This window comes from Cricetulus griseus, chromosome 2 (assembly GCF_003668045.3).
Source record: "Cricetulus griseus strain 17A/GY chromosome 2, alternate assembly CriGri-PICRH-1.0, whole genome shotgun sequence".
Lineage (NCBI taxonomy): Eukaryota > Metazoa > Chordata > Mammalia > Rodentia > Cricetidae > Cricetulus > Cricetulus griseus.
In genome coordinates this window covers 60,153,297-60,177,860 of record NC_048595.1, presented here as the reverse complement: position 1 = coordinate 60,177,860, position 24,564 = coordinate 60,153,297, and the positions used below count along the sequence as shown (strand labels likewise).

Sequence of the window (24,564 nt, the reverse complement as noted above, 5' to 3'; positions counted from 1 at the left end):
AGGTAGGCTCTGGATGCATCTTATTTCTGTGCTGTCATTACTGCCCAGGGACTAGTAAGTAAGTAAGCAGACTGCTTATCAACCTACTATGCACTGAGGGATTTGTGGATATGGGTGGGGTGAACTCAGGCAAGGCACAGCTTCCACTAAAAGACATATGAAAAATTAACTGCAATTTGGTTTCCTTTCATTGAATAAGAAATCTAACACAGCAGTTCCATGAGATTAGGAGGGAGGAGCCCAGTTCCTTCTTGTGTTCATGCTCTTGTATGCTTAGCATATACTCCCATCATGGCATAGCAGCTGGAGAACTGACCATCACATCCAAGTTCTAGCGGCAAATATGAAGACTCCATTTACACTGAAGCACTACGATGATCTTTGTGTGTTTTCATATTAAACAGGATGAAGACTTTTGACTTGTCAGATATTTAAGTGTCTCATTATCTATTTTATCTAGAGATTTTTATCCCTTATATCAAGTCACTGTTCTGATTGGTAATTTCCCAGACAGTCAGAGATGACCAGTGCAGAGTCTACCAGAATGTTCAACAGTCATCTCTGTCAAATCTACCTGGGTTTGCACTTTAACTGCAGTTAATCATGACAAGATATCCAGAGAAGTTCTACTGAGGATAAAGAAACAACAGATACATGCATTCAAAACAGGTGCATAGGTCGAGGTAACAGCAGCTGAACAGCTTGGGTTTAAGACAGTGTGTGTGGAACTAATCTTTGATAGTAACAGCACATTAGGGACCACTTTCAAATGTTCAAAGGTGAGATGATGAGATGATGATGAGACGAGATGATGCAATGGGTAAAAGTGCCAACATCATGCTGATGAAGGACTAGATCCTAGGGTTACTTTTCTGCATCTCAAGTAAATTACTGAACTTGGTCTCCTGCTCTCCTCTGCAAAACAAAAGTAGGAGAGATTTCCAAATACTCCTCTTGCCTAAAAACCCTGTGGCTAAATCACAAGCTGTGCAGAGACATGATGTATGGTTTCTAAATTTGACCATAGCCTTCACACCAAAGAATACTTCATCTTTACAGTTCCTCACAAGAGTAAAGAAACCATAGAGCTCTGAGCAAGTCTACAGGTCTGATGGGAATAGACACAGGTGGGCATGACACACACCATCTCTGCCAAACCTCTGCATTTGGAGTTAAACTATGAAATCCCTTGATTTAATTACACAAAACAAGAACTGTGGGTGGCTTACCTCTAGAATCCGAACAGTGGAGGCAGCAACAGTTGGCATGCTAGTGTGGCTGCATTTTGGCTTAAGAGTATCAGAAAAGCAGCAATTAAAAACTGTATCGGGGTTGGCAAGATGGTACAGCAGGTCAAAATGTTCACGTGCAGGTCTGACCACTTGTGTTCAATGCTTAGATCCCATGAGCTACCAGGAGGTAACTGAATGTCTAGAGTTATTCTCTGGCCTTTACAGTATATCAGGAAAAGCAGGTACCTGCATTCACACCTGTGCACACAAATACTATGTATGTATATATGTATATGTATATATATATTATATTATTATATGGTATATAATATATATCATATACATCTTAAAATTCAGGGCTCGGCAGGTTAAAACACTTGCTACTAAGTCTAACTGACAGCTTAACTTTAATCCTCAGGCTCCACATGGTGTAGGTATAAAATCAAATCTCAAATCTCAAGGTTAGCTCTGACCCCACACCACACACACACACACACACACACACACACAAACCTTGCAACATGCAACCACCAGGTTTCTGCAGTGTGTCTTTGCCTTTGTCCCACTTCTGCTAGGTCTTTACCTAGCAGAAATCATAAAATTACCAAGTAGCATATTTTTGCAAATGACATATTCTTGCTGAACTAATTAATACCTAAAAATCTCACAAGGTAAATATTATCACTAAGATCTATATTTTATATACCTCTATAAATAAACTGAACCTGTCTTTTGACTCCAGGAGTATTGTTCTTGGATCACACGCATACCATGGACCACTCTTCCTAAGGCATAGATAACAGTCGGGCACAGCTATGCTTCAGAGCTAAGGTACCCTGTCTCCCTTCTTCACGCCCTTCACGTGAACAACTTTAGGTCATGCAAAACAACAGATGTAGCCTTGCACTGACAGAGCATGAAGAACCACCTAGTAAGACAGTGCATTGGTGAACAAGTTCCCTAGTTTTGCTCCTTAGAAAGGATATAGATGCAAATGAAACACCAGTGTCTTAGAAGTCATCTCAATTCCCCTTGCATTCCTTTTCAGATTCAAGTTCTCATAAACTGCAGCTGCATCCTCTTTCTTACCTTCTCCGCAGAAACAGCACCAGCCGACCAAAGGAAGCCAGCAAAAGGAAAGTTAAACCACATTTTTTTCCCCTCAGAAACATTTAGTTAAGCCAGAAAGACGGCTCAGTGATCAAGGCCTCACAAGCCTGACAAACTGAGTTCACTCCACAGAACCCACGTGGAAGGAGAGAACCTATCCCTTTGAACTAAGCACGCACACTAATAATAAATTAAAATATAAAAACATTCAATAAGTGGCACAGGGTCTTCATTCCATTGAAGACACGACATACTGTCAACACTGGTCATCACTTTTTTTTCATGTTGATTCCACATTTCAAGCTCTGTAGATCCCACCCATACCTTGATCTCATGATTCATACTTACTTAAAAGAACGTGTTCAATTCTAACTGTGTACCATTTGTACAGTCTAATATGGCACTACATAAAGAAGTAAAATATTGTATTTTAACAAACATCTGCAAACAAAAATATTACAATAAAACACGTTCAAAAGAAGTTGTTTTTCATAACACCGTATGACAGGAGGGGAGGGGAATGGAAGGAGGGAAAGGAGGTGGGAGGAGGGGAGAGAAAAAAAAAAAAAAACAGAAATAAACTACGGAAGAAAGGGGATCAGTGGGAAGAGAAGCCAGGGTTGGTAATGGAGAGGGATATATATATATATGAGCAAAGTACAATGTAAAAAATTACATATATGAAAATGTCATTACATATAGGCAGAAAAATCTTCATTTAAAACGTTAAAAAAACAAACTTAAACAACAACAAAACTCAAAGGCTAGGGAGATAGTTGAGTGAGTAAGGTGCTTGTTGTGCAAGCATGAGGACCTGTGTTTGAAGCCCAGCACTCATGTAAAAGGCAGGGTGGCAGAAGACATCTGCAACCCCAGCACTGGAAAGGTATAGGCAAAAGGATGAGAGTTATCCTACAGAGCTCAATGCTAGTGCAGCAGCAGCAGGAGGAGAATGAAAGAATCTCATAATCAAACAAGGATATACAGTTTAATTGCTAAGAAGTAGCACTGTGATTCTTGGTAGTGGTGATGTCACCAGTTAGAGCCTGCTTACTCATCTTGATTGGTCAGGTAAGTGATGATACACAAGAGCCCTATACACAAAAGCACTTCTTGTGACTAAGGAAAATGAAGGAACTTTCCTTTTCTGTATTTCTTCCTGCTACAAGCCTCCTCACACAAACATCACCTTCTAGTGTGTTTTTAGAATTCACATGCATAAATATTGTCTCTAAACACTCAAGTAAACACTTTTCCATTTTCTCCTGCCTGACAGAAGAACCTTTGACATTTTCTGAGCAGTTCATTGCACTGTCACCTTTAGTGACCTAAAGAAGCCCTGCGGGGGAGATTTTTCTTTGTGGACCATGACACAGCCTTCAAAGTTTACAGTTATAAATTGCTGCCCACTGAGAACAATTTCTCAGACTTGTTTAAATAATTACACAGACAGGGAAGGTAACCACTCTCTCCCTAACACCTAAGTGTACAATGCATAGCCTTTATACTCTGAATAACTTATGAGATAAACTTACAAACAGAAGTCGAAGAGTCCAAAAGGAGCCTCTCAACTGGAGGGCACCATTTGCTATTTGGTGGCACCTTCTGGGAAGGCTTGATATTGCAGCTTAGCTCTGTGGAACATAAACTCCCAAGCACATGCAAGTGGGAACTATTTGTGAGCAAGGGAGTGAGTCCCAAGACACTTTATACTCATGTGCTGTCCGTGGCTGCAAGAGGGTTCTAAGGGAGTGTCTATAAGAAGACTTAGAAGTTCCTGCCTCTGACTCAATGCCTTTGCCACCCGATTAAAAGGATTAAGTGTATGTGTGTATCACCACGCATGGCCAGTTTCCATAACCTTTAAACATGCCAAACTTGAGTAGTTTCTTAAGCTCGGAGCTTCCATCCTCTTATCTATAAAATGATGGCAATCCTGACAAGTAATTCACAGAACTGTGTTGAGTACTTAGCGAGGCCATTTAGGAAAAGTCCAACTATATTTGTGTGACATTCCTGTGGTATGGGACAGCTAGCTTTGCAGAGAATATTGTGTCTAAAGATGAGAGAGAGAGAGAGAGAGAGAGAGAGAGAGAGAGAGAGAGAGAGAGAGAGCGAGCACAATTACACAGAAAATAAAATGTGAAATAGTGCCCTGCATAGGTGATGCAATCCTTTGAAAAGAATGTCTAAAATGTACTGGAAACGATACCAGCCCAACGTATGTGAGTGAAAACTCTTAGCTTTGGCAATCGTTGGTGATAGCTAACTTTATGACAGAATGCTTTGACTGTTTACAACCTTTGTAACTCAAGGACTTTTAGGAATTACTTATAATTTTAAAGCTATCACATTGGTTTAACCTATATTGAAACAAGAGAAGTAGGCCTCTAGCTGTTTTTTATTTTATTTTATTTCAATCATCAATTTTTAGGGCTGGATAGATGGTTGTACATGCTATCCTTGCAGAGGACCTGGGTTAGATTCCAGCAAACACATGGCCATTTACTAATGTCTATAACTCCAATTCAGGGCATCCTACTCCCTCTTCTGGCCTCTGTGGGTAGTAGGTACATACATGATGCATATACATACATGCAAACAATCATACATGAAATAAAAATAAATTTCAAAATAATTTTCTTAGCTACTTCTTACCCTTATCTGCCTCCCTCTTTTTAAAATCAGATACATGGATGCATCAATGACAGTGTAGATGGCTGGAGGACACCATCATCAATCTGACCCCTTCTAACCAGAAAAGAAAAAGCCTTATGAAGAACGACAAGTGAAGACGTCCATTCATATTGCAAAGTTCACTTTCATCTAATTGTTTTAGTGAATGTTCTACACTGAGCTAAACCAGAAAAAAACTGTAACCCCTTCAGGTAATTTCACCTTCAGCTATAAAACACAGAAACTAGGAGCCCTGAATGAGAGGCTCCCTCCTGGAGTGAGGCAGCCCCTAATGAATGGCCTCTCCAGCTGGAGCTCCCCAAACATAGCCTTTACAGCTCCTGCATGTGCGGAGTTACAAGTCATTAAAGAGCCACTTTGAAAGCACAATAAAGACCTTCTTCTCTGCTGCAATGCCCTTCCACCACATAAAAACCTAAGGCCAGGCCTTCAGCAGCAGGACATTTACTGCCAGCCCCAGACAGCTTAAGGAGGGCAATGAACAGGGTGGGGCTTGAGGAAACGAGGTACAACAAAAGAGGGGATGTTGATTTTCTTTCTGCCCACCCCCACCCTTTCTTCTTTTTCAAAGAAACTCCTGCTACTGTGGTTTGAAGTATTGACCCAAATGTCCACTGAGGATGGGGGAGGGGTGTCTGGGGGACAGGAAGCTACCATATACTGAGATTTTAGTTTTCTCCTTCAAGATTTCTATTCAAGAAAACACTTTATTTAGTCAGCCGAATCCATCAGAAGATGCGGCTTAAGGCTACCTCTCACACTGCAATTGGAAAAGAGTAATACTTTTACCATATATAATGTGTCCATCTACAGGAAAAGATGATGGAACTTTGGCCATGACCTGTACATTCTGATGAGATCTGTACAGTACAAAATAAAAGGCATGGAAGCAGAAGATGAGGACATTATCCCTGTAACTATACCCGATCATAAACAGCCATCTCAAAATTTTATTTACTATTTTTCCTACCCTTCTGCTATGAATACAAAACTTTGTCCCCCACAATCAATTAGCCAATTCCATAGGCTTCCTTTAAAACAAATAGGAAAAGCAAATGCAAGCAAGACAGTAAGAAATTACAGAAGGTGTGAATTATTTTTATTATCCATTAAAGTATGTACAGCTTAATAAAAACCACAATTATACTTTGTGGATAATGAGATACCCAGACACTTACTTACCCTTTCTTGCTGCTGACCTAACATTCACCAGCAAGAACAGTGAGGCCCAGGCATCAGAATACAGCATCAGAAGTGAACTATAAGCCCAGAACAGCTTTTCTCCAAGCAGTGGTTCTCAACCTTCCTAATAGTGGACCCTTTAATACAGTTCTTCACATTGTGATGACCCCAACAATAAATTATTTTTATTGCTACTTCATAACTATAATTTTTGCTAATGTTATGAATCATAATGGGGCCACAACTCACAGGCTGAGAACCACAGTCTAACACAGTATCTTCTTAACAAGTTTTCTCTAATTGGTTGCCCTCTGTGAATCAGGAGTCTTCTCTCTACTCCCTTCTCCTCCTTTCCAAATTCCTCTGCAGGGAAAGTTATTGATGAACTTTTGTGTGATAAAATTAGGTCACATGGAAAATGAAAATGTATCTAAAGAATCACAAACATTGAAAAAGAACTCCTTTGGTTATGCTAATATAACGCAATAATGAATCATTTCTGGAGATGTTCTCTTTTAACAGCGAAAGAAAGGCAGGCAGGCAGGGAGGGAGGGAGGGAGAGAGACAGGGATGGAGGAAAGCAGGAAAGAAAGGAGGGAGGGAGAGAGGGTGAGAGAGAGGGAGGAAGAGTCCAATGTCCTACCCATTACATCACTAGGAGGGATAATCTCTTTGATCACATCTAATACAAAGCTAACAGATCTTGTGAAACTGTTTTAACTTTTGTGTAAAATCATTCTCTAACCTGTATTTTTCCCATGACCATATAGCATGTGCAAATCAGTAACAATGCCATCTCTGTACTATCTCAAGACAAAGTTACACTTCCCAATTATCCCACCCCTACCCCCAAAAACATATAAAGCCACACTTGTGAAGAAGGTAGAGAACTCTGTAGTCTTCTTCAAGACCATAGCATCCCTTTCAGGGCCAAAGGTTACAAAGTTTTTCAGTTTCCAGGTTACACCCAGCTACCCTTTTAATTTTTTTTCCCCCTGGTGAGTGTTAATGGCTTTATTTGGACTGACTTAATTTTCATAACACTCACACAGCACAGATCAGACTAGGACCTCTAACATTACTGCCCAGAATCCTGATGGCACTAGGACACAAACACAGGCTATCAGCAACAGCTGGAAGACTTTTATCACTTATCCCCTCATCACCTTCCAGCAAATAAGAGAACTCTGAAAAACGCAACAAAGCCATGGACATTGACCTGGTTTCCCTTTTCTCGTATACAAAATAAATATGCAAATCTGACTGAAAAGACTTGTATGAATCGATAAGTTATGTTTCCTAATCCTTGATATTAGTGATTCTTACCATTTGTTTCCACACACATGTGTTAGCTAGGAATAACTCCTGCCTGTAATCCCAATACTTAGGAAGCCAAGGCCAGCCTGGCCTCAAATAGTGAGTTACTGATAAGCCTGGGCTATAGAATGAGAACCTATCTCAAACAAACAATCCAAGTCTAACTTGTTTATGGAAGAGCTTCTTTAGAATACTGTTCTCTTTAACTTTAAAAAAGTCTATACTGAAGCCAGGTCTGGTAACACAAACGTTTAATTCCAGTTGAGGCAGGTGGATCTCTGAGTTCAAGGCCAGCCTGTTCTACAAAGCTAGTTCCATAGAATCCCTGTCTCAAATAATAACAAGTCTATACTGAGACAAGATGTCTTTAAAGACATATTAAGTTTGTAATTGTTCTCCCAAGTCTTCTTTTATTTCCTGTGTGTGTGTGTGTGTGTGTGTGTGTGTGTGTGTGTGTGTGTGTGTGTGTGTGCGCGCGCGCGCGCGTGCGCGCACGCGCGCAAGTTGTCTTACACCTCATCCTAGAGGAGTTATAGAGTGTTCTGCCACACCTAGATTTTTACATGGGCACTACACATAAAACCTCAGGTCCTCATGCTGGTGTAGCACTTTTAAGACTGACCCTCTCCTCAGACGATCTTTAGCTTTCTTAATTATTAAACTCTTCTCACTTAGGTTTTTTTCCTCATTTCAGGAGTCTGTGATCTCTACCGATTCTATCTGATATTACTTACTACCCCCCATCCCCACAAATGAACATAGTCAATTAATAAAATTTGAAAAGACTCTAGAAAAACCAGACCATCAAATCACCCATACTCAGAGACCAACATGTTTACCCCAAGGTAATGGGAACTGTGCTCCTTAATGTAAGGTAAGAGTGATCCTGCTACCAAATCCTTTACTGGCTAAGGGAGGCTCCTGGGGGTAACATTCCAGTTCCTGTGGTGCCTTCTGTTTTGAACACAGGTGAGACGGAAGGCAAGGGACAATCTATATGGCTATCTTTACTTCGGAATAAGCTGAATTCCAGTTCTTCCAGCACTCTTTGCTAGGGCAATGTCTCTTGAATTCATGGCTTAAAGGATTAAGCCAATAGTGACAAAATAAAAGCATTTAGTACCAAAAGACTTCGAAGGAAAGCACAGTTGTTGAGTTTTGTGCCTAAACAACATTCAAAGGTGTGTATGAAATGATTTTTACTCTTTTGAATTTTTGAGGGGCCCACCACCTAGCTCCCAAATAACTCACACACGGGAGGCTTATTATTACTTCTGAATTCCAGGGCTTGGCTTGGCTTGTTGCTAGCAAGCTTTTCTTAAAGTAAATTATCCCATCTACCTTTTCCCTCTGGGCTTTTACCTTTCTTACTTCCATATATCTTAGTTTCACTCTTACTCCATGGCTAGTTTGTGTGGCTGGCTGGCCCCTGACATCCTCCTCTCCTTGGTCTCTTGCTGCTCTCTTCTTCCTCATTTCACCTACTATTTATACTCTCTGCCAATCCCACCTATCCTTTCTTCTATCTCACTACTGGCTGTTCAGCTCTTTATTGGACCATCAGATATTTTAGACAGGCAAAGAACCACAGCTTCACAGAGTTAAACAAATGCAGCATAGACAAAAGTCACACACCTTAAAATAATATTCTACCACACAAAAGTTTTTAGGTGCTTTCTCTGCCATGCTACAGAACATGACAGAAATTTCTTTTGCGATCACTGGTTTTACGGCCCCCAATAATTCTTAAAAACATACTATCCACTGTAAGTAATTAACAGTTCTACTCTTTGTTTTCAAAGGACCTTCAAAGGGACAAACAAAAGAGTAGACAGAAATGCCCAAGGAGGAAGCCCATGTGTGACAATTTCATGTGAAACATTGATGTGTCTTACAAACGCCATTTGGTCTCGTCACAAATCAGCAAACATTCTAAAAGGGGGCCTTTGAAAGTTTTGCTCACTGAAGAAACGCATTCTTTCTAAAATGAAATTTCCATAAACCATCACTTACTCATACTAATTACAATGTATTCTGGTTTTTCAAATGCTGGTGATGACATGCTAAGTTGATCTCATAGTTTACCAGTGACTCACAACCCAACTCTAAAAGCCATCGTTCTAGAAGAGTCATAACATTTCAGAACATAGAGAAAGCTGCCAAACTCTAATCTTGACAGATTAATCACACACCAAAAGCATTTCAGGATGATCTGAGACAAAAACTAAATACACACACACAAAAGCAGTTATCTGCATTAAGAATAAGTTTCACACAAAGAGGAGAGGCTCAGAGCAAACAACGAAAATGATACTTGAGCCAGAGTTTCATCTCACAAGCTATATGTTCCCCTAGCACTAAACATATCACCCAACCCACAACATTTTGTGTGACAGAGCTCCCAATCTGACCTTTGATGAGAAGTCTGGATTTGCCCTACAGCATATGAGGAGGAGGTATCTCTGGAGCAGTGAGGATTGGTACTGGCACTTTGTCTTGACTCTGGCTATCCTGCTACACAGAACAATGCAAAGCCAGGTCAGGCAGGGAAAGGCCTCCTATCCTTTGCCAGTATTTATATAAGGGACAGCATGGGAAACAACGCAGGACAGAAAGAAAAGTATTCTAATATTGTCAGTGACCTTTCTTGACCCTGGTCTAACATAATGACAGCCAAAGAAAGGAGGGTACCGGGCCTAGTGGTCATGGACACACAACTGACAATACCAACTGAGAGGAAACAGAGAAGAGGGAGAGCCTCACAGCAAGTGATACTTCGTCTTGAAAATGGAATCAAATGCCTTCCAACAGTTCTACCACTATAGATGTGTAGGATGCCTTATACAGTGAGAGGTTAAAACAGATAACTGCAAAGTCCCTGCCGACCAACTCTGCAAATCTGTAATTATAAGCTTAAACCACATTATCAAACAACTGCGGTATTAGATAGTCAGATGCTTTTTCAGGCATCTGGAAGATAATCCTGCCCACCAGCAACCACACAGCAGATGATGCATTCCCTCTTTCCCAGCCGGTAGCTACCCCATGGGGGGGCAGTTTGACTTTCAAATTGAAAATAGTTTTACAGGTACATATGAATATTAAACTTTCAATATGCATAGTATGAAGGTACAACAAAGCGTCACTTAACACTGTTAAATACCAGCACTGGGGCTGGGGGCTGCCTTAGGAGGAGAGTGCTCCCTTGTCATGCAAGGCCTTAGTTCAGTCCCCAGCACCACACAGAAAAACAACAATTAAAAATAAATTTATTATAAAGACCACAAGGTGTACAGTGTTTCTTAGCTTTCTCTTTGGACTCGTTTTTCTATTATTTGCAAGCCTGAGTGCTTGAATACAATTTCTCTAAGTCAGCAATCACTACAGAGCACTGTAACAAAGCTTTCAAGGGCACTGAATATGTTGTTATTCAAATAACCTTTACGGTACTGTAGAATATATCTTTCCCTTAACTACTTTGATTACAGGCTAAAAAAAAAAAAAAAAAAAAAAAAAAAAAAAAAAAAAAAAACTCCACAGATTCCTCAAGGACTTCATTTCCTTCTCCCCATTAGTTAAGGAAATTCACTGTTAGGCTACACCCTCCCTCTTTCCTGTTGGAATAGCATCCATGTCCTCTCATTTCTTACCAGGAAGCTGTCTGATATGAAACCCGAGAACTGCTAAAGGGGAGGAGAGGTGACAACAAGGCTACTCACGTCGGATTTGGAGGACATATTCTCCTCCACGTCTGAATCGTTGGGATCCACGATATCATCAAACGGTGGCAACGTCGACTTCTTCTTCTCTGATGTCTCACTCTCAATTTTGACCTTTCCCATCTTGACATGAGATTTATCTTTTATCTGTTTTTTGTCAGCAGAACAAGTGAGTATCAGCGGTGGCGCACTAGAAAAACTTTTAAATAAAGCCTCTGAACTACTCTTTTTCCTTTTTTTGGCTGAGAGTTCTTCAGAGTCAGAAACGGGGGGCCTTTTACTGGGAGCCTTCTTATCCTGCTGTCCACTGGTGATGGTGAGTAAGTTACTGTCTGCTTTTGGCTCTTTTGACATGGGTTTAGGTTCCTTGAAGGCCATCTTAGGAACTATTTTTTCTTCTTTCAGTGGTTTGTTTTCTTTGGGTTTCTTGGAGGAGGAGTCTTTGGAAGATTTGTTGTGATCCCTGGAAGGTTCTTTGAAGGCACTTTTATGTTCTCTGGAGTCTTTAGAAGGTTTTTCCTTGTGCTCCTTCATTAATTTGTGAGGCTTTGAAAAACTGGTACTGCTGCTGCTGCTGCTGCTGCTGCTGCTACTGCTGCTGCTGCTGCTGCTACTGCTGCTGCTACTGCTGCTGCTGCTGCTGCTGCTGGCTGCTACTGCTGCTGCTGCTACTGCTGCTGCTGCTGCTGCTGGTATGAATGCTCCTGTTAGGGTCCTGCAAAAAGGAGAAGAAAATCAAACTCTCAAAACACAGGTCCTCGTGGTGTGGGGACCCCCAACCATACTACTTTATAACTGCTACTTCGTAACTGCAATTTTGCTACTGTTACGAATCATAACGTAAATATCTGATATGCATGATATCTGATATTTGATCCCCAAAGGGATCTCAAGCCATTGGTCGAGAACTGCTGGTCTAAAGTTAACCTCTGTGAACTCTAGCTATATAAAATGCCCCTCTTTTGTTCTTAATCTATCCCGTAAGTACTGCAAATATTTTAACAGCAGTTCAACAGGTGGGAATAACGGAAGTGAGAAACATGTAAGAAAGTTACTGCAACCAGAGAATATAATGGGACAAGCTGTCTCCTCAACCTTTGGAAGGATAAATTAAAACACTTATAGTCAACAAATGCTAACAATATGCTTGCTCTAGAAGGTACAAAAATGGACAGCACATGGCCCCACTATAAACAACTATGGCATCCATATCTATGATTGGTGGGTATTGAAAGCACCATCTGCAAAGCAACAACTAAAAGAAGGAGGCTACTTAGTTCTGCTGAGAGCATGGAAAAAGAATACATCCTAATATAAAGAAACAAACATATGAACAAGTAGCATAAGCAAACTACTGCTATTAGAAACAGAAGAATATAAAGGTGGCACTGGTTGACCAGAGTAAACTAAAACAAGGAGCAAAGCAGATTGCATTTGAATAGTAGCATCTAGCTGTAGCACAAGATAGAGACGGAAGCAGAAAAGTAGTCAAGGTAACACAACAAAGCCAGGTTACATGAAACATCTCTGCCAATCATAAAGTCACCCAAAAAAATAATTCTTAATGTGAGCTAAAATTTTTCTTAAGCCAAATTTTCATCAATTGAAGAATATCTTTCTTTCACTAAGGACAAGCAAAACAAAAAGCAGAAAGTAATGGAAAACATCAAAGACTTCATCTAGCAGAGGGACAGGATCTTTAGCAATTACTATTGGACAATCCTGAGAAGGAGGTAACTACTCATATTTTATTTTAAATGTGACCAATTTTCCTACTTCACACAACACCTCAAAACACATAAGCTGAGCTGGAGAGATGGCTCTGAAGTGAGGAGCACAAGCTGTTCTTCCAGAGCACCTTGGTTCAGTTCCCACCATCCACATGGTGGCTCATAACTTCTAGAAGATCTAGTGTGCTCTTCTGGCCTCCAGAGACACTGCATGTACACGGCGCACAGCCACACATTCAAGTAAAACACACACACGCATAAAATAAATAAATTCTAAAAACAGAGACACCCAAACACACACATATCTACACAAATCTCTACATAACCTATTTAGAAACAAAATCTAAGTCTATACTTATCATATTTGTGAGTTTTTACTATTAATAGCAAAATAATAAGAAACAATAGATCCTGGGCATGCAAAAATCCACATCAATACTAAAAGAATAGTGCCTTCATGCTCACTTCACCCTCCTAATGGAACCAATGACAAATTCCAGTCAGAATTTCCATCTTCAAGTTCATTCTATACATGCCGAACTAACTCACTCACTTAAGCCCAATGCTGTATAACACATCTGATATTTCTTAAACATGTGGCATGACACAAGAATGAGAACACATGTAAAGCTTTTCAACAAAATGATCAATCTCCTATTTATTGCATCTATGGGATTTGAGGGGTGAGTATATATGTTCACTGACAAACACTAGAAGGTGATAGTCTGTGTGAAGATCACTGTTCTATGCCAGTGGCAATAGGTACTTTTGTTTCCTAAAAAAATCATCTGCCCTCTATGTATAGCAAAAGAACTCAAATTACTCATTTTCCGAAATGAGCATTTGGTTTCAAAATTACAGAATGAATAAAGTTACCAAGCAAAGACTTGTTTTCATGCTTCAAACTAGCTAGGTAATTCTTTACAAAGCATTTTAATCTGAGACTTTAAAACATGCTACTAAATATAGAATTCATATTACTGAAACTCCATTATTTAATAAATTCTATTACAGGAAATTTCCTGGCATGTTAAGCAATACTATGAATAATTAAAATAATATATAATGGACAAACTAAATTAAGGAAGAACATTTTCAAATCTAATATCCTTGAGATTTTTTTTAATTGGTTTGTTGACTCACTGAATTTTGGCAATTTGCAATCAGTTCTCTAATTATGTCTACACCCAAGCATCGCTATTAAACATTCACTCTTTATGGAGTATTACACATATTTTAATAAATATAACTTCTTAAACTATCAACATACTTCTAGTGTTACACATTAAAAACCAATAAACATCAGGAAGTGGGGGACTTCTATGGGGAAACTCAAATTATTTATTAATAACACTGTAGAATAAACAGGAATTCTTAATAAAGTACACAGTGGTGGGTCAGACAGATGGCTCAGCAGGCAAAGGTGCTTGCTGTCAAGCCTAACAACCTGCATTTGATCCCCAGGACCAACATGGTAGGACAAAAACAGACATACACCAGTTGTCCTCTGACTTCCACAGGTAGTATACATGCATGCACAAGTGAGCACACACCCACAGGTGCGCGCACACCCACACAGATACAATAACTGTAATACAAACTTCAAAACAAAGTATTCAGTGATACTAGATACAAGTTTTTGTGTTATAGATAGTTTTATGTTCTGTCTTAGTCACATGCATGTAAACCATAAGAAACCCAGAAATGTATTCTTGGTGAAATCCAGAAATGTGTATTTTTGTAACTTGAGCTATTTAGTGCCCTCTTTATCTACTCAAACAAACAAATGACTTCACTGTTCTCCCTTTATCATTATCACCTCACAAAGCTTTCCTGGGTGTGGCAGCAAGGGCCAGTAATCAGCACTCAGGAAGGAGGGAAGGGCAGGTATATCTATGTGAGTTCAAAGCCAGCCTAATCTTTGTCCACATTGAAAGTTCAAGGCCAGCCAGGACTACATAATGAAACCCCTGACTCAAAAAAAGTCAAATAAGGACTAGAAAGATGACTCTGTGGGTAAGAGCAGTTGTTGCTCTTTCAGAAGACTGGAGATTGATTCCCAGCACCCACAACCATTCACAACTCCAGCTCCATGGGAACTTACACCCTCTTCTGCTTCCACAGGCACTACGTACTCACACCATGTGTGCATACATATAGGCAAAACACTCAAACATATAAAATAAATAAATTTAAAAATATTAAATCAAATAATTATTTGCAAAATCTTTCTTTGTGCAAAAAGTCAAATCTATGACAAATACTTCCCATAATAATGTCCGTGACAAAATACAGAAAGTAGAGAGGGTGGTCTCTGTCATATACAGAGGAGCAATTTCTTTAGCTGGGGCTGGTAGCAAATGACAGATTAAGTACATGTCGCCAGACTCTACACTCTTACATGTAATAAATACAAAGTGTTAGCTTAGGACACATCAGCATCCAACTGCCACTGATACGGAATAAAAGCTGATCTAACATATATACTAAGTCTAGTCAGTAGGTTTTTAAAAATTGTTTCTGAATCATTAACCTCAACATTAAATGCTACTTAACAGCAGAGACTAATTACCATTCTATGTGAAGCTTACATGTGTTGTATAATTCAAATCTCGTTGCTTAAAGATGATTAAGAGCAACTGAATATGGAGTAATCCAAAGAGAGGGCATGTGCATAATTCAGATCACAAATATGGAAAGCAAATGACTATTTAAATATAAATACGCATGCATTTGCACTAACTTTGCAACCTGTAATGCTAAGGTATACAACTTTCATCCATGCCATTCTATTGAATGCCTCTTTGTTTTAATGCTCTGGAGCAGAATGGTCTCTTTCGTGTATAACTGGGTCCAAATGGACTTATCTATAACTCGAGCACATAGCCTGAGAAAGGGAGGTTGTGAGAACTGGACATAGAAGGGCTTTCTGATCATGTGTGGCTTTTAGTTTCCTTGTCTTCTTCCTACTGACAACTCAGTGCTGTTTCTTCACTTCCTGTTTCTTCCCTCCAGCTTTCTTCTGTCCTGTTCTAAATGGTCTAAGTTGTGAAAGATTTTCAGATTAATGAAACTTAGACAAATAAATGATCATCAAAATTTTTATTAATCAAAACCAATAAACATTTCCAGATGAGTTTACTTGCCCAAACATTTAAGCAGGATACTTTCCACAACTTGCACTGTATACTTCAAGAGGTAGTACATATGAAGGGCTAATGTAAACCATGATATTCAAAAATAAACCTCCAAACAGATCACAAATAATGATTAGGTTACCATTTGAGAATATAAATAAAATATAAAAATTTAGGATCCTGTAGAGAAGGGGAAAGGGGGCTGAGAATTTGATCAACCTTTCTTATTTCAATTCAAAATATAACCAACTCAACTCAATCCTCTTGAGCCAGATAGTTCTGGAGGTGGAAGGCAGTAGAGTTTGAAGAATGGGCCATAGGTTTGTAGGACTCTTGTGAGAAAAGGCTAGCTAACACAAGATCTGTGTGGCTCCAAGCCAGATCAGAGGAGTTTAGCATTCAGGTAACTGCACAGTTTGGCTAACCTCTGGCCCTTGGAGAACCCAATAGGATAGAGTCCACTCAGCTTACTCCTGGGGCTAAGGAATGCAAGGAGACAAAGAGGAAAGCACAGAGATACATAAATATATAGATAAGAAACTATAAACATATTTGCTGGTGCGGTGTTTTAAATATGTTTAAATAAACATATTTAAAGGACTGAAGAGCCAGCACCTTTCAGTGCTTATTTAAGTCCCAATGCATATATAAGTAGGAAAGAACTAACAGACTTCCTGAAGAAGACAGATGAAGTATTGACATTAGAAACATGACTAATTAAGGAGGATCAAGTATAATAAAAAATAATAATTTCAAAACTTTAAAAATTCAATGAAAACTGAACATTAAAATTACCAAGCTAAATAATTCACTAGGGCAAGGGGAGAACCACAACGATCAGTGTGACAGGAAAGAAAGGTCAGAAGAAACCACAGCAGAGCAAAGACCCAAGAAGTGGATGATGGGAATAAGAGGACTTGAAGAACAGAGGGAAGCAACCAAGCATGGCACAGGACGCGTTCCAGTAGAGTCTAAAGAAGGATGAAATGGGGGGAGGGGATTCTGAAAGTGACATGTAAGAAAATGTAAACTGTAAGATCACTGGGTCCTCCAGAACCCAGGGAAAACAAAAAGACACATACCCACACAGGTTAGCTAAGATTTCTAAACTTCAAGGATTTGGGGCTGGAGGCAGCTCAGTTGTGAAAGAGCCTGTACTGTCCTTCCACAAGACCTGAGTTTGATTCCCAGTATCCACATCAGGTGGCTCATACTACCTGTAACGCCAGGAGACCCGATGCCCTGCTTCTGGCCTCTATAGTCAATTCCACTCACTTGCATACAGACATACAAAATATTTAAAAATACATTAGAAAAATCTTAAAAACATAAGAATTAAAGTTGACCAGTTACCAAAGACAATTACTTCAAAGTAAAAAAAATCTACTGAAATTAGAATTCTTATTTGTAACATAGGGATCTAGAACAATAAAAATACCCCCGGGAGAAAACAAACAAAAAAACAACAGTATCCACCCTTTATCAATCTTAGCTTATTCTGAAGTTTATACATATTACACTTTCCCCTAAACACATATACCTGTGATACAGTTAGTTTATATATTGGCTATGGTAAAAGAGTAATAATCACTGATTATAAGATTGTAACATATACTAAAATAAATTTGAATTTTTATTTATGATTGGCAATTTCCATTTAATAGTTTGCCTTGGATCATTGCAACCACAGAAAGTAGAAGTGTGGATAGTGGTAGACAGCTATGTAACTCAAACATCACACACAGGCAGTGTGAAAGAAGATTCTGCCAATGTTTAATGATTTAAAGAAATCTGCTCCATCATGACAAAGCATTCTAGTCAAAAAGTCACCACATCAGTGAACAGATCTTCTACACAAGGGAAGATGGCAAATGGCAAACACAGGGAATGACTATACCTTGCAATCTACACAGAACTAAATCTAAACCAACAAACTATATGGATACATGGAAGAGGTATAGCAGAAACTTAGATCTATAAAAGAAAATTATCCACACAGAAATTTATGAATGGCAGGGAGTGAAAAGATGGAACAGAAAGCAAATTTTCTCATGTTAAAGTATAAGAACACTTTATAACAATGAACTGAAAGGGACCATGCCAATAGAGAGAGGGAAAAGTGCAGAAACATCCCATCAACTAGCAGAAAGTGGGAAATAGCTATCAGTTTAAAATATAAGCAGAATTAAGGGAAGTAAAGCATTAGCAAGTACAATGCTCAAAGAGTCACTCAACATCAAAACCCAAGTGCTGAATTACCTCTCCTGCTGGCATTGTGCTAGACAGGAGCTAAGGTAACACACAATCTGTGAGGAACACATCACTTGATTGCAAAAAAAAAAAAAAAAAAAAAAAGGTTAAAACAACTGGATGAAATATCAGCTCAGCACACCTAAAAGAAAGCATCAGGCTGTGTTAATGTCAGGCAACGTGGAACTCAATATGGTGAGGTAGAAAATATGTTAACAACTAGCAGGCCTTTAAAATAATGAAACTAATCTAAACACTGAGACTAACAAGAGTCAATGAGATTCAAAGCTTAGCATTTACCAGTGGGTGAGAGAGGGCCTAAAAAAGCATGCCAGACATGGAAAAGAGATGGCATTTAAGAATAGCAACTGGAGTCTTTCCTTCAGCCACAGCCATCTGAGTAGCCAAAATACAAAGAGAACATGAAAGTTTAAACTCAACCAGAAAGTTAGGGAGAACTATACTATATATCTAAATATCATGGAAAACAAACAAATCCAGCCAGCCCTTTCTAAATTTGGTCAGAAAAAATGGCAGGCAGTATTGCATTATGTATAAAACCCCTCAATTTGCCTGCATCTGTAAAATACCCAGCCAGTACAAACATCTACATCCATAGAAATATAGATGTCAGAAATGCACAAGTGATGTAAGAGGTTGCAATCATCCTATTGGCTATCTGGAAACCAGCATGTGACATGACAGAGGATATAAAGATGCTGACTATCCAGAGAGAGAATCTGGCCCTGGTAACAGATTCCCCTCAGCCACCTTGAATGAGTTCTTTATTAGAGCCACCCAACTTATGAATAGCCACCACGAAGAATTTCTCTATGTGGAAAGCAAAGGAATGAGGAACTTAAAGGTCTCCACCATTGAAACTGCTCACACTTTAGGAAGATTAAATGGTGGTAATGTGATAGATAGAGGGCAAGGAAAGAAAGCTACTCAGAGGCCTATGTTATTGTGATGAGAGGTGGGGGTGGCAGTGGTGACAAGCTGCTAAATAGACACTGACTGAGCCAGCCTCAGGGAAATGGAGAAACTGATACACAGATACAAATTTACCCATATACATATTTATATATATTTACACACTTATAAGCATGTACCCAATTGCACAGAAAATTAGTGGTGAAACTAAATTCAAGTCGAAGCAACCTGACTCCAGCACCTGCAATCTTTACTGTATTTCTGTGGATTCTACATTAACTCCATTGATTTAAAAACACCTGTCAGCCTTAATACTATAACCTGAGAAAGAAATATGAGCATGGGACTAGCAGGGCAAGAGCTCAATGACTAAAAGAATGGGAACTGTAGTCTCAGCAGAAATAGATCAATGAAGTTCCATTTACTTCCAGTAGGGGGTATGTTGTGGTGGTTTTGTTTGTTTTTTGGTAGTACTAAGTGGCAAATAATCTATTTTGAAATCAGCTTCTTTCTCTGTATACTTAAAGGATGTTGAATTTTGGGTCATTTAGTGACAAATATTTTAAGGCTAACAGACTTATTTGAAGAGTTATATCTACTGGGCTTATGCAATACTTCTCACCCCAATACAATTAAATTCTTGTAAGCTGGATGAACTAACATTTTATAGCACTCACATCAAATACTAAATAACCACCTCCCAAACAGGTAGAGGTAACAACCAGAGCATCCTACAAGACCGCTACAGGAAGTGTTCAGAAAGAACAGGATTTGAAAGATTTAGCTCAAATATCAAGAGGAAATGGAAAACACAACAAACTGTAAAGCCACAGAAACAAGTGACTATAAGAAAATATTTCAACAATAAACATCTTATCCATGAATGAACACTTTACCTAACTGTAACAATAAACAATGGTCACCAATTTTCAGCTTTCAGAAATCATCTTAACTTGCTAAGTACTTTGCATTTTCTTGTTAGTATTAATCTATAAAGTAAAGTCAACTTGATGACTTTAATATATATTATATAAAACTACATGTATTTGTGTATGCATATGTGTATGTATGCATGTGTGTGTATTCACATGAGTTCATGTAAAGGCTGCATAGATCTAATGCCCAAAGTCTGAAATCATAAACACTGAAAAATCAGAAAGGTTTCCATTACCAACATGGGGAACTCTGAGCAATCACCTGAAACTGTGAGTATAAAACTCCAAATCTGTCCTCTGATAAGTTTCTCACAACTCAAAGTAACAGAAAATATTGTTCACTTTTAAGAGGTGGCTTGATGCATAAAGTGTCTGCTCAACAACCATGGTGACCTGATTCAGAGCCCCAGAATCCAGGTAAAAAGCCAGGTGTGGTGGTGCATGCCTGTAACCTCAGCATTGAGAGACAGAGCCAGACAGTGGATCCAGGGAACTTAATGGTCGCCCAGTCTAGCTGAAATGGTTACCTATATTTGAGTGAGAAAGTCTGTCTCAAAACTGAGGTAGAAAACTAGAGGAAGATACCAAAACATTGGCATCTACTATGCTGGGGCCAGGGTGGGGGTGGCTCATTTAGACACCTACAGGCTATGTGTGTACCAATAAATGTTTAGACTTGGGTTCTAATCCCCTAAGACATCCTATTAAATCTCAAATCCCAAAAACATGAAAATAAAAGTCTCAATCATTCCAGTAAAAAGATACTCAATTTGTATTATAAACAATGTATCTAGCATAAGCAATGTGATTGGAATATAGAAAAACTATACAGCTTTAATTATTACCATATTGAAGTTATAAATGAGAATGGGAGATTTAATGTTTTTTTAAGATTTTATTTATTATGTATATAACATTCTGCTTCCATGTATATCAGCACACCAGAAGACGGCACCAGATCTCATTACGGATGGTTGTGAGCCACCATGTAGTTGCTGGGAATTGAACTCAGGACCTCTGGAAGAGCAGTTGGCGCTCTTAACCTCTGAGCCATCTCTCCAGCCCCGATTAAGGTTTTTTAATTAACACAATGTTACAAACCTTGACAATGTAAATGGACTTGAATAAAAGACATGGAAGGTGGAAATGGGGGAGAAAGGAGAAATCGTAAGATACCATGGACTTAATACATTGAAAAATAAGAAGAAATGTTGTCCACAGCTGATAAAATAAGAAAATGAGTTCTGCATTCAAGACCTAGAAACCTACAAACGTTAGCAAGAGAAGAACTGAAAATTGCATCTTAGATGGGGAAGAACAGATGAACTAAAGCGTCATAAAGAAATAGCAGCATGACTGAGTGCTCAGTAGCAGATGGAACATCTACATTAACTCCTTCCTCTGCACTCAAGACATCCTAGAGGGAGAGGTGGAAAGAATGGGAGAGCTGCATGATAGAGAGGAGGACTATGAAACACTGTTCTCGGGACATGACACAGCAGTTGCCCACACAAGCGCACAGCAGTTCCGATTATTGCACAAGACCTGCAGAAGATCAAGCCAGTAAAAATTCCAGCACGAAGGTGGGGATTCCCAAGGCCCCACCCCTAACTAAGGAGCCATCAGCAATTAATGGCTGCTGGATGAGGGAGAGTCATTTTTCTTTAGGGGTGTAGCCATGGGCAGATTGGCCAGGCCCCAGTGAATGAACCCGAACCCTTGTTCATATGGGCAACACAACGAAAACCAGTAGGTGAATAGAAGACAGATGGTGATGACATGAAGCTGGAAGGGGGCATATATTGGGAAGAGAGTATCCCAGTAGTTGAGGGAGGGAAATGGGGGATATACTTAAGATGTATTTATACACCTATAAAAATTTCAAAATGGGAGGGAGGGAGGGGCGGAGGGAGGGCAGGCAACATAGAAATACAATTTAGAATCCCAAAAGAGGACTAGGAAAGGATACAAAGGAGGCAGGAGGAAGGAGTCAAGTGTTGTAGAACACTTTCTTCTGAGCACCACAGGGCTACTATACTCATCAGCAGTCCAGTCGTGATTATCAGCAAAAGGCCTGCACAAGACTGGGCCTGTCAACACCCTGTTCTGAAAGTAGCTTCATGAGGCCCTTACCCTCCAGGAGGATTTCAGAGAAGTTAATGTCTGCTAGGAGAAGGAGGGATGTTTTTTCACGGTGGTCAAAGCCCCTACAAATAACTGCTCACCTAGTTAAGCTCAGTGGGTCACCAAAAGAAAATGGTGAATGAAAGGGGGTGAATTTGGTTGATTTGACTTGACAATGAAAGGGGATTGTTTGAGAAAAGGGGCAACATTGGGATGGCAGGATGACAAGCAAAAGATTATGGGAGTAAATCTACTTGCATGCAAACTTCACAATCAAACTCCTTCTTATGTATAATATATGTTACTAGGAACTAAAAAGAAAAAAAAAATGTTCAGAAACTTTGGCAGCAGCCCTAGAACTGAACAAGACTTAAAGATGTTCCTTCCAGGAGTAGAAAATTAGGGAAGATGAGAAGAACTTTCCTTGTTGCTAAACATTTCCTTTACAATTAATTATTTTAAACAACATGCACTTAAGTTAAAATAAAATTCTCTAGCCTTCCAAATTCACTCATGTATGTTCTCTCCTTTCATGTGCCCATTTGTGATTCAGAGATTTTGTGAAATAATTTTGATTTAGAAAAATAAAATTAGCCAGGTAGTCCTGGTAGCACACAGCTTTAATCTCAGCACTCAGGAGGATGGAGAGGCAGGTGGATCTCTGAATTACAAATTTAAGACCAGACTGGTCTATAGAGTGAGCTCTAGAACAACCAAGGCTACACAGAGAAACCCTGACTCAAAAAAACGAAAATTATTCAATATGCAAATATGTAATCAGCATTCTATGTCTTTAAGCACTCTAACTTTCCTCATGACAAGACATATGACTATCTTACTTTTCTGAACCACACTCAAACTAAGCTGCAGACAATGGCTTGCTACTCATATGGCACTTTACTTTCATCATTAATAGAAGAAGGATATAAAATGTATAAATTATAGTTACAATTAAGAAATAAAATTTGTCACTCAGAGATAAAGAAAAGGGTAGTTACATTTTCATTTTCTTAGCCTGTCATTCAAAAGCATAGATACAAAGCCAATATTTTCTTCAATATTAAAATTATTAATATAAGGCCGGGTGTTGGTGGCGCAATTCTCTAATCCCAGCACTTGGGAGGCAGAGGCAGGCGGATCTCTGTGAGTTTGAAGCCAGCCTGGTCTCCAGAGCAAGTGCCAGGATAGGCTCCAAAGCTACAGAGAAACCCTGCCTTGAAAAGCCAAAGAAAGAGAGAAAGAGAGAAAGAGAGAAAGAGAGAGAGAGAGAGAAAGAGAGAAAGAGAGAGAGAAAGGAAGGAAGAATTATTAATATATCCCCATTAATATGAAGTTTAAAATAGCAATTTGTATTTATTGTTTTTAAAAATAATATTCAAAATGGACAATTAAAAATACCTTTCTCAAATGATTTATCACAATGAATTTTTATAAAATACTTTTGTTTCAGAATTCAATCTCATTTAAGTCTCTATGCATATACTATTCTTTAATTGCTTTTATTTAAATACTAAATTAAAATTAAGTACAACTAACAGTACAGTATACATATAAGGCTTCATTTTAAAGCAAACTTCTATTACCTTTGTGCATTGGAACTAAAAAATCATGGTAATAATAATTATACAGCTTCTCTTTCTTGGTGTCAGAATATTTACTGCAGTATGATTTCCATTTTCATAACAAGCTTTCAAGTATAGCCTTCTCTTTCAGTACCAGATAGGGTCCTCACAGCAAGGCTTGTTAAGTAAATGTTCTAGAGAGTAACAGTTTATCTGCACTAACAGAGGAACTGCAATAAATAGACCAACCACAATGGAGTACTTGGAAGTTTAAGATGAAAATGTATAAAATTCAGTAAATGCCGGATGCATAAAAGTTCAATAAAAAGTAAAAGCCCATAAGCTGAGGATGACACACTTAAGGGTACCACTCATAAGAGAGTCTTTTCCTAGCATGTATGAGGATTGTGCATTTGATACATTTATTACAGAGGAAAACACTTGCTAAAAAGAAACAAAGACAAATACACTACACATGAATTTCTCACAAATGCAAAGGACTCTGTGGAACACAAAGACAATGGCAGCAGGGAAAACAGCCCTTAAAATGTGGGTAGTCTGATGGATTCTGGAAGAGCCTTCACTGCAATGCTGAGTGCAGTTACACTGAGTAACTGAAAGAAAAGTGTCCACTCT

General features: G+C 38.9%; 1 protein-coding gene across 1 annotated transcript in view; it reads right to left on the bottom strand.

Moving 5' to 3' along the window:
- The window catches only part of Mllt3 (MLLT3 super elongation complex subunit), a 266,421-nt gene that overhangs the window by 54,281 nt on the left and 187,576 nt on the right, over positions 1–24,564 (bottom strand). The window contains 2 exon segments of the mRNA XM_027400386.2: positions 11,258–11,908; positions 11,910–11,972. Coding sequence (XP_027256187.2) covers positions 11,258–11,908; positions 11,910–11,972 — 714 coding nt within the window.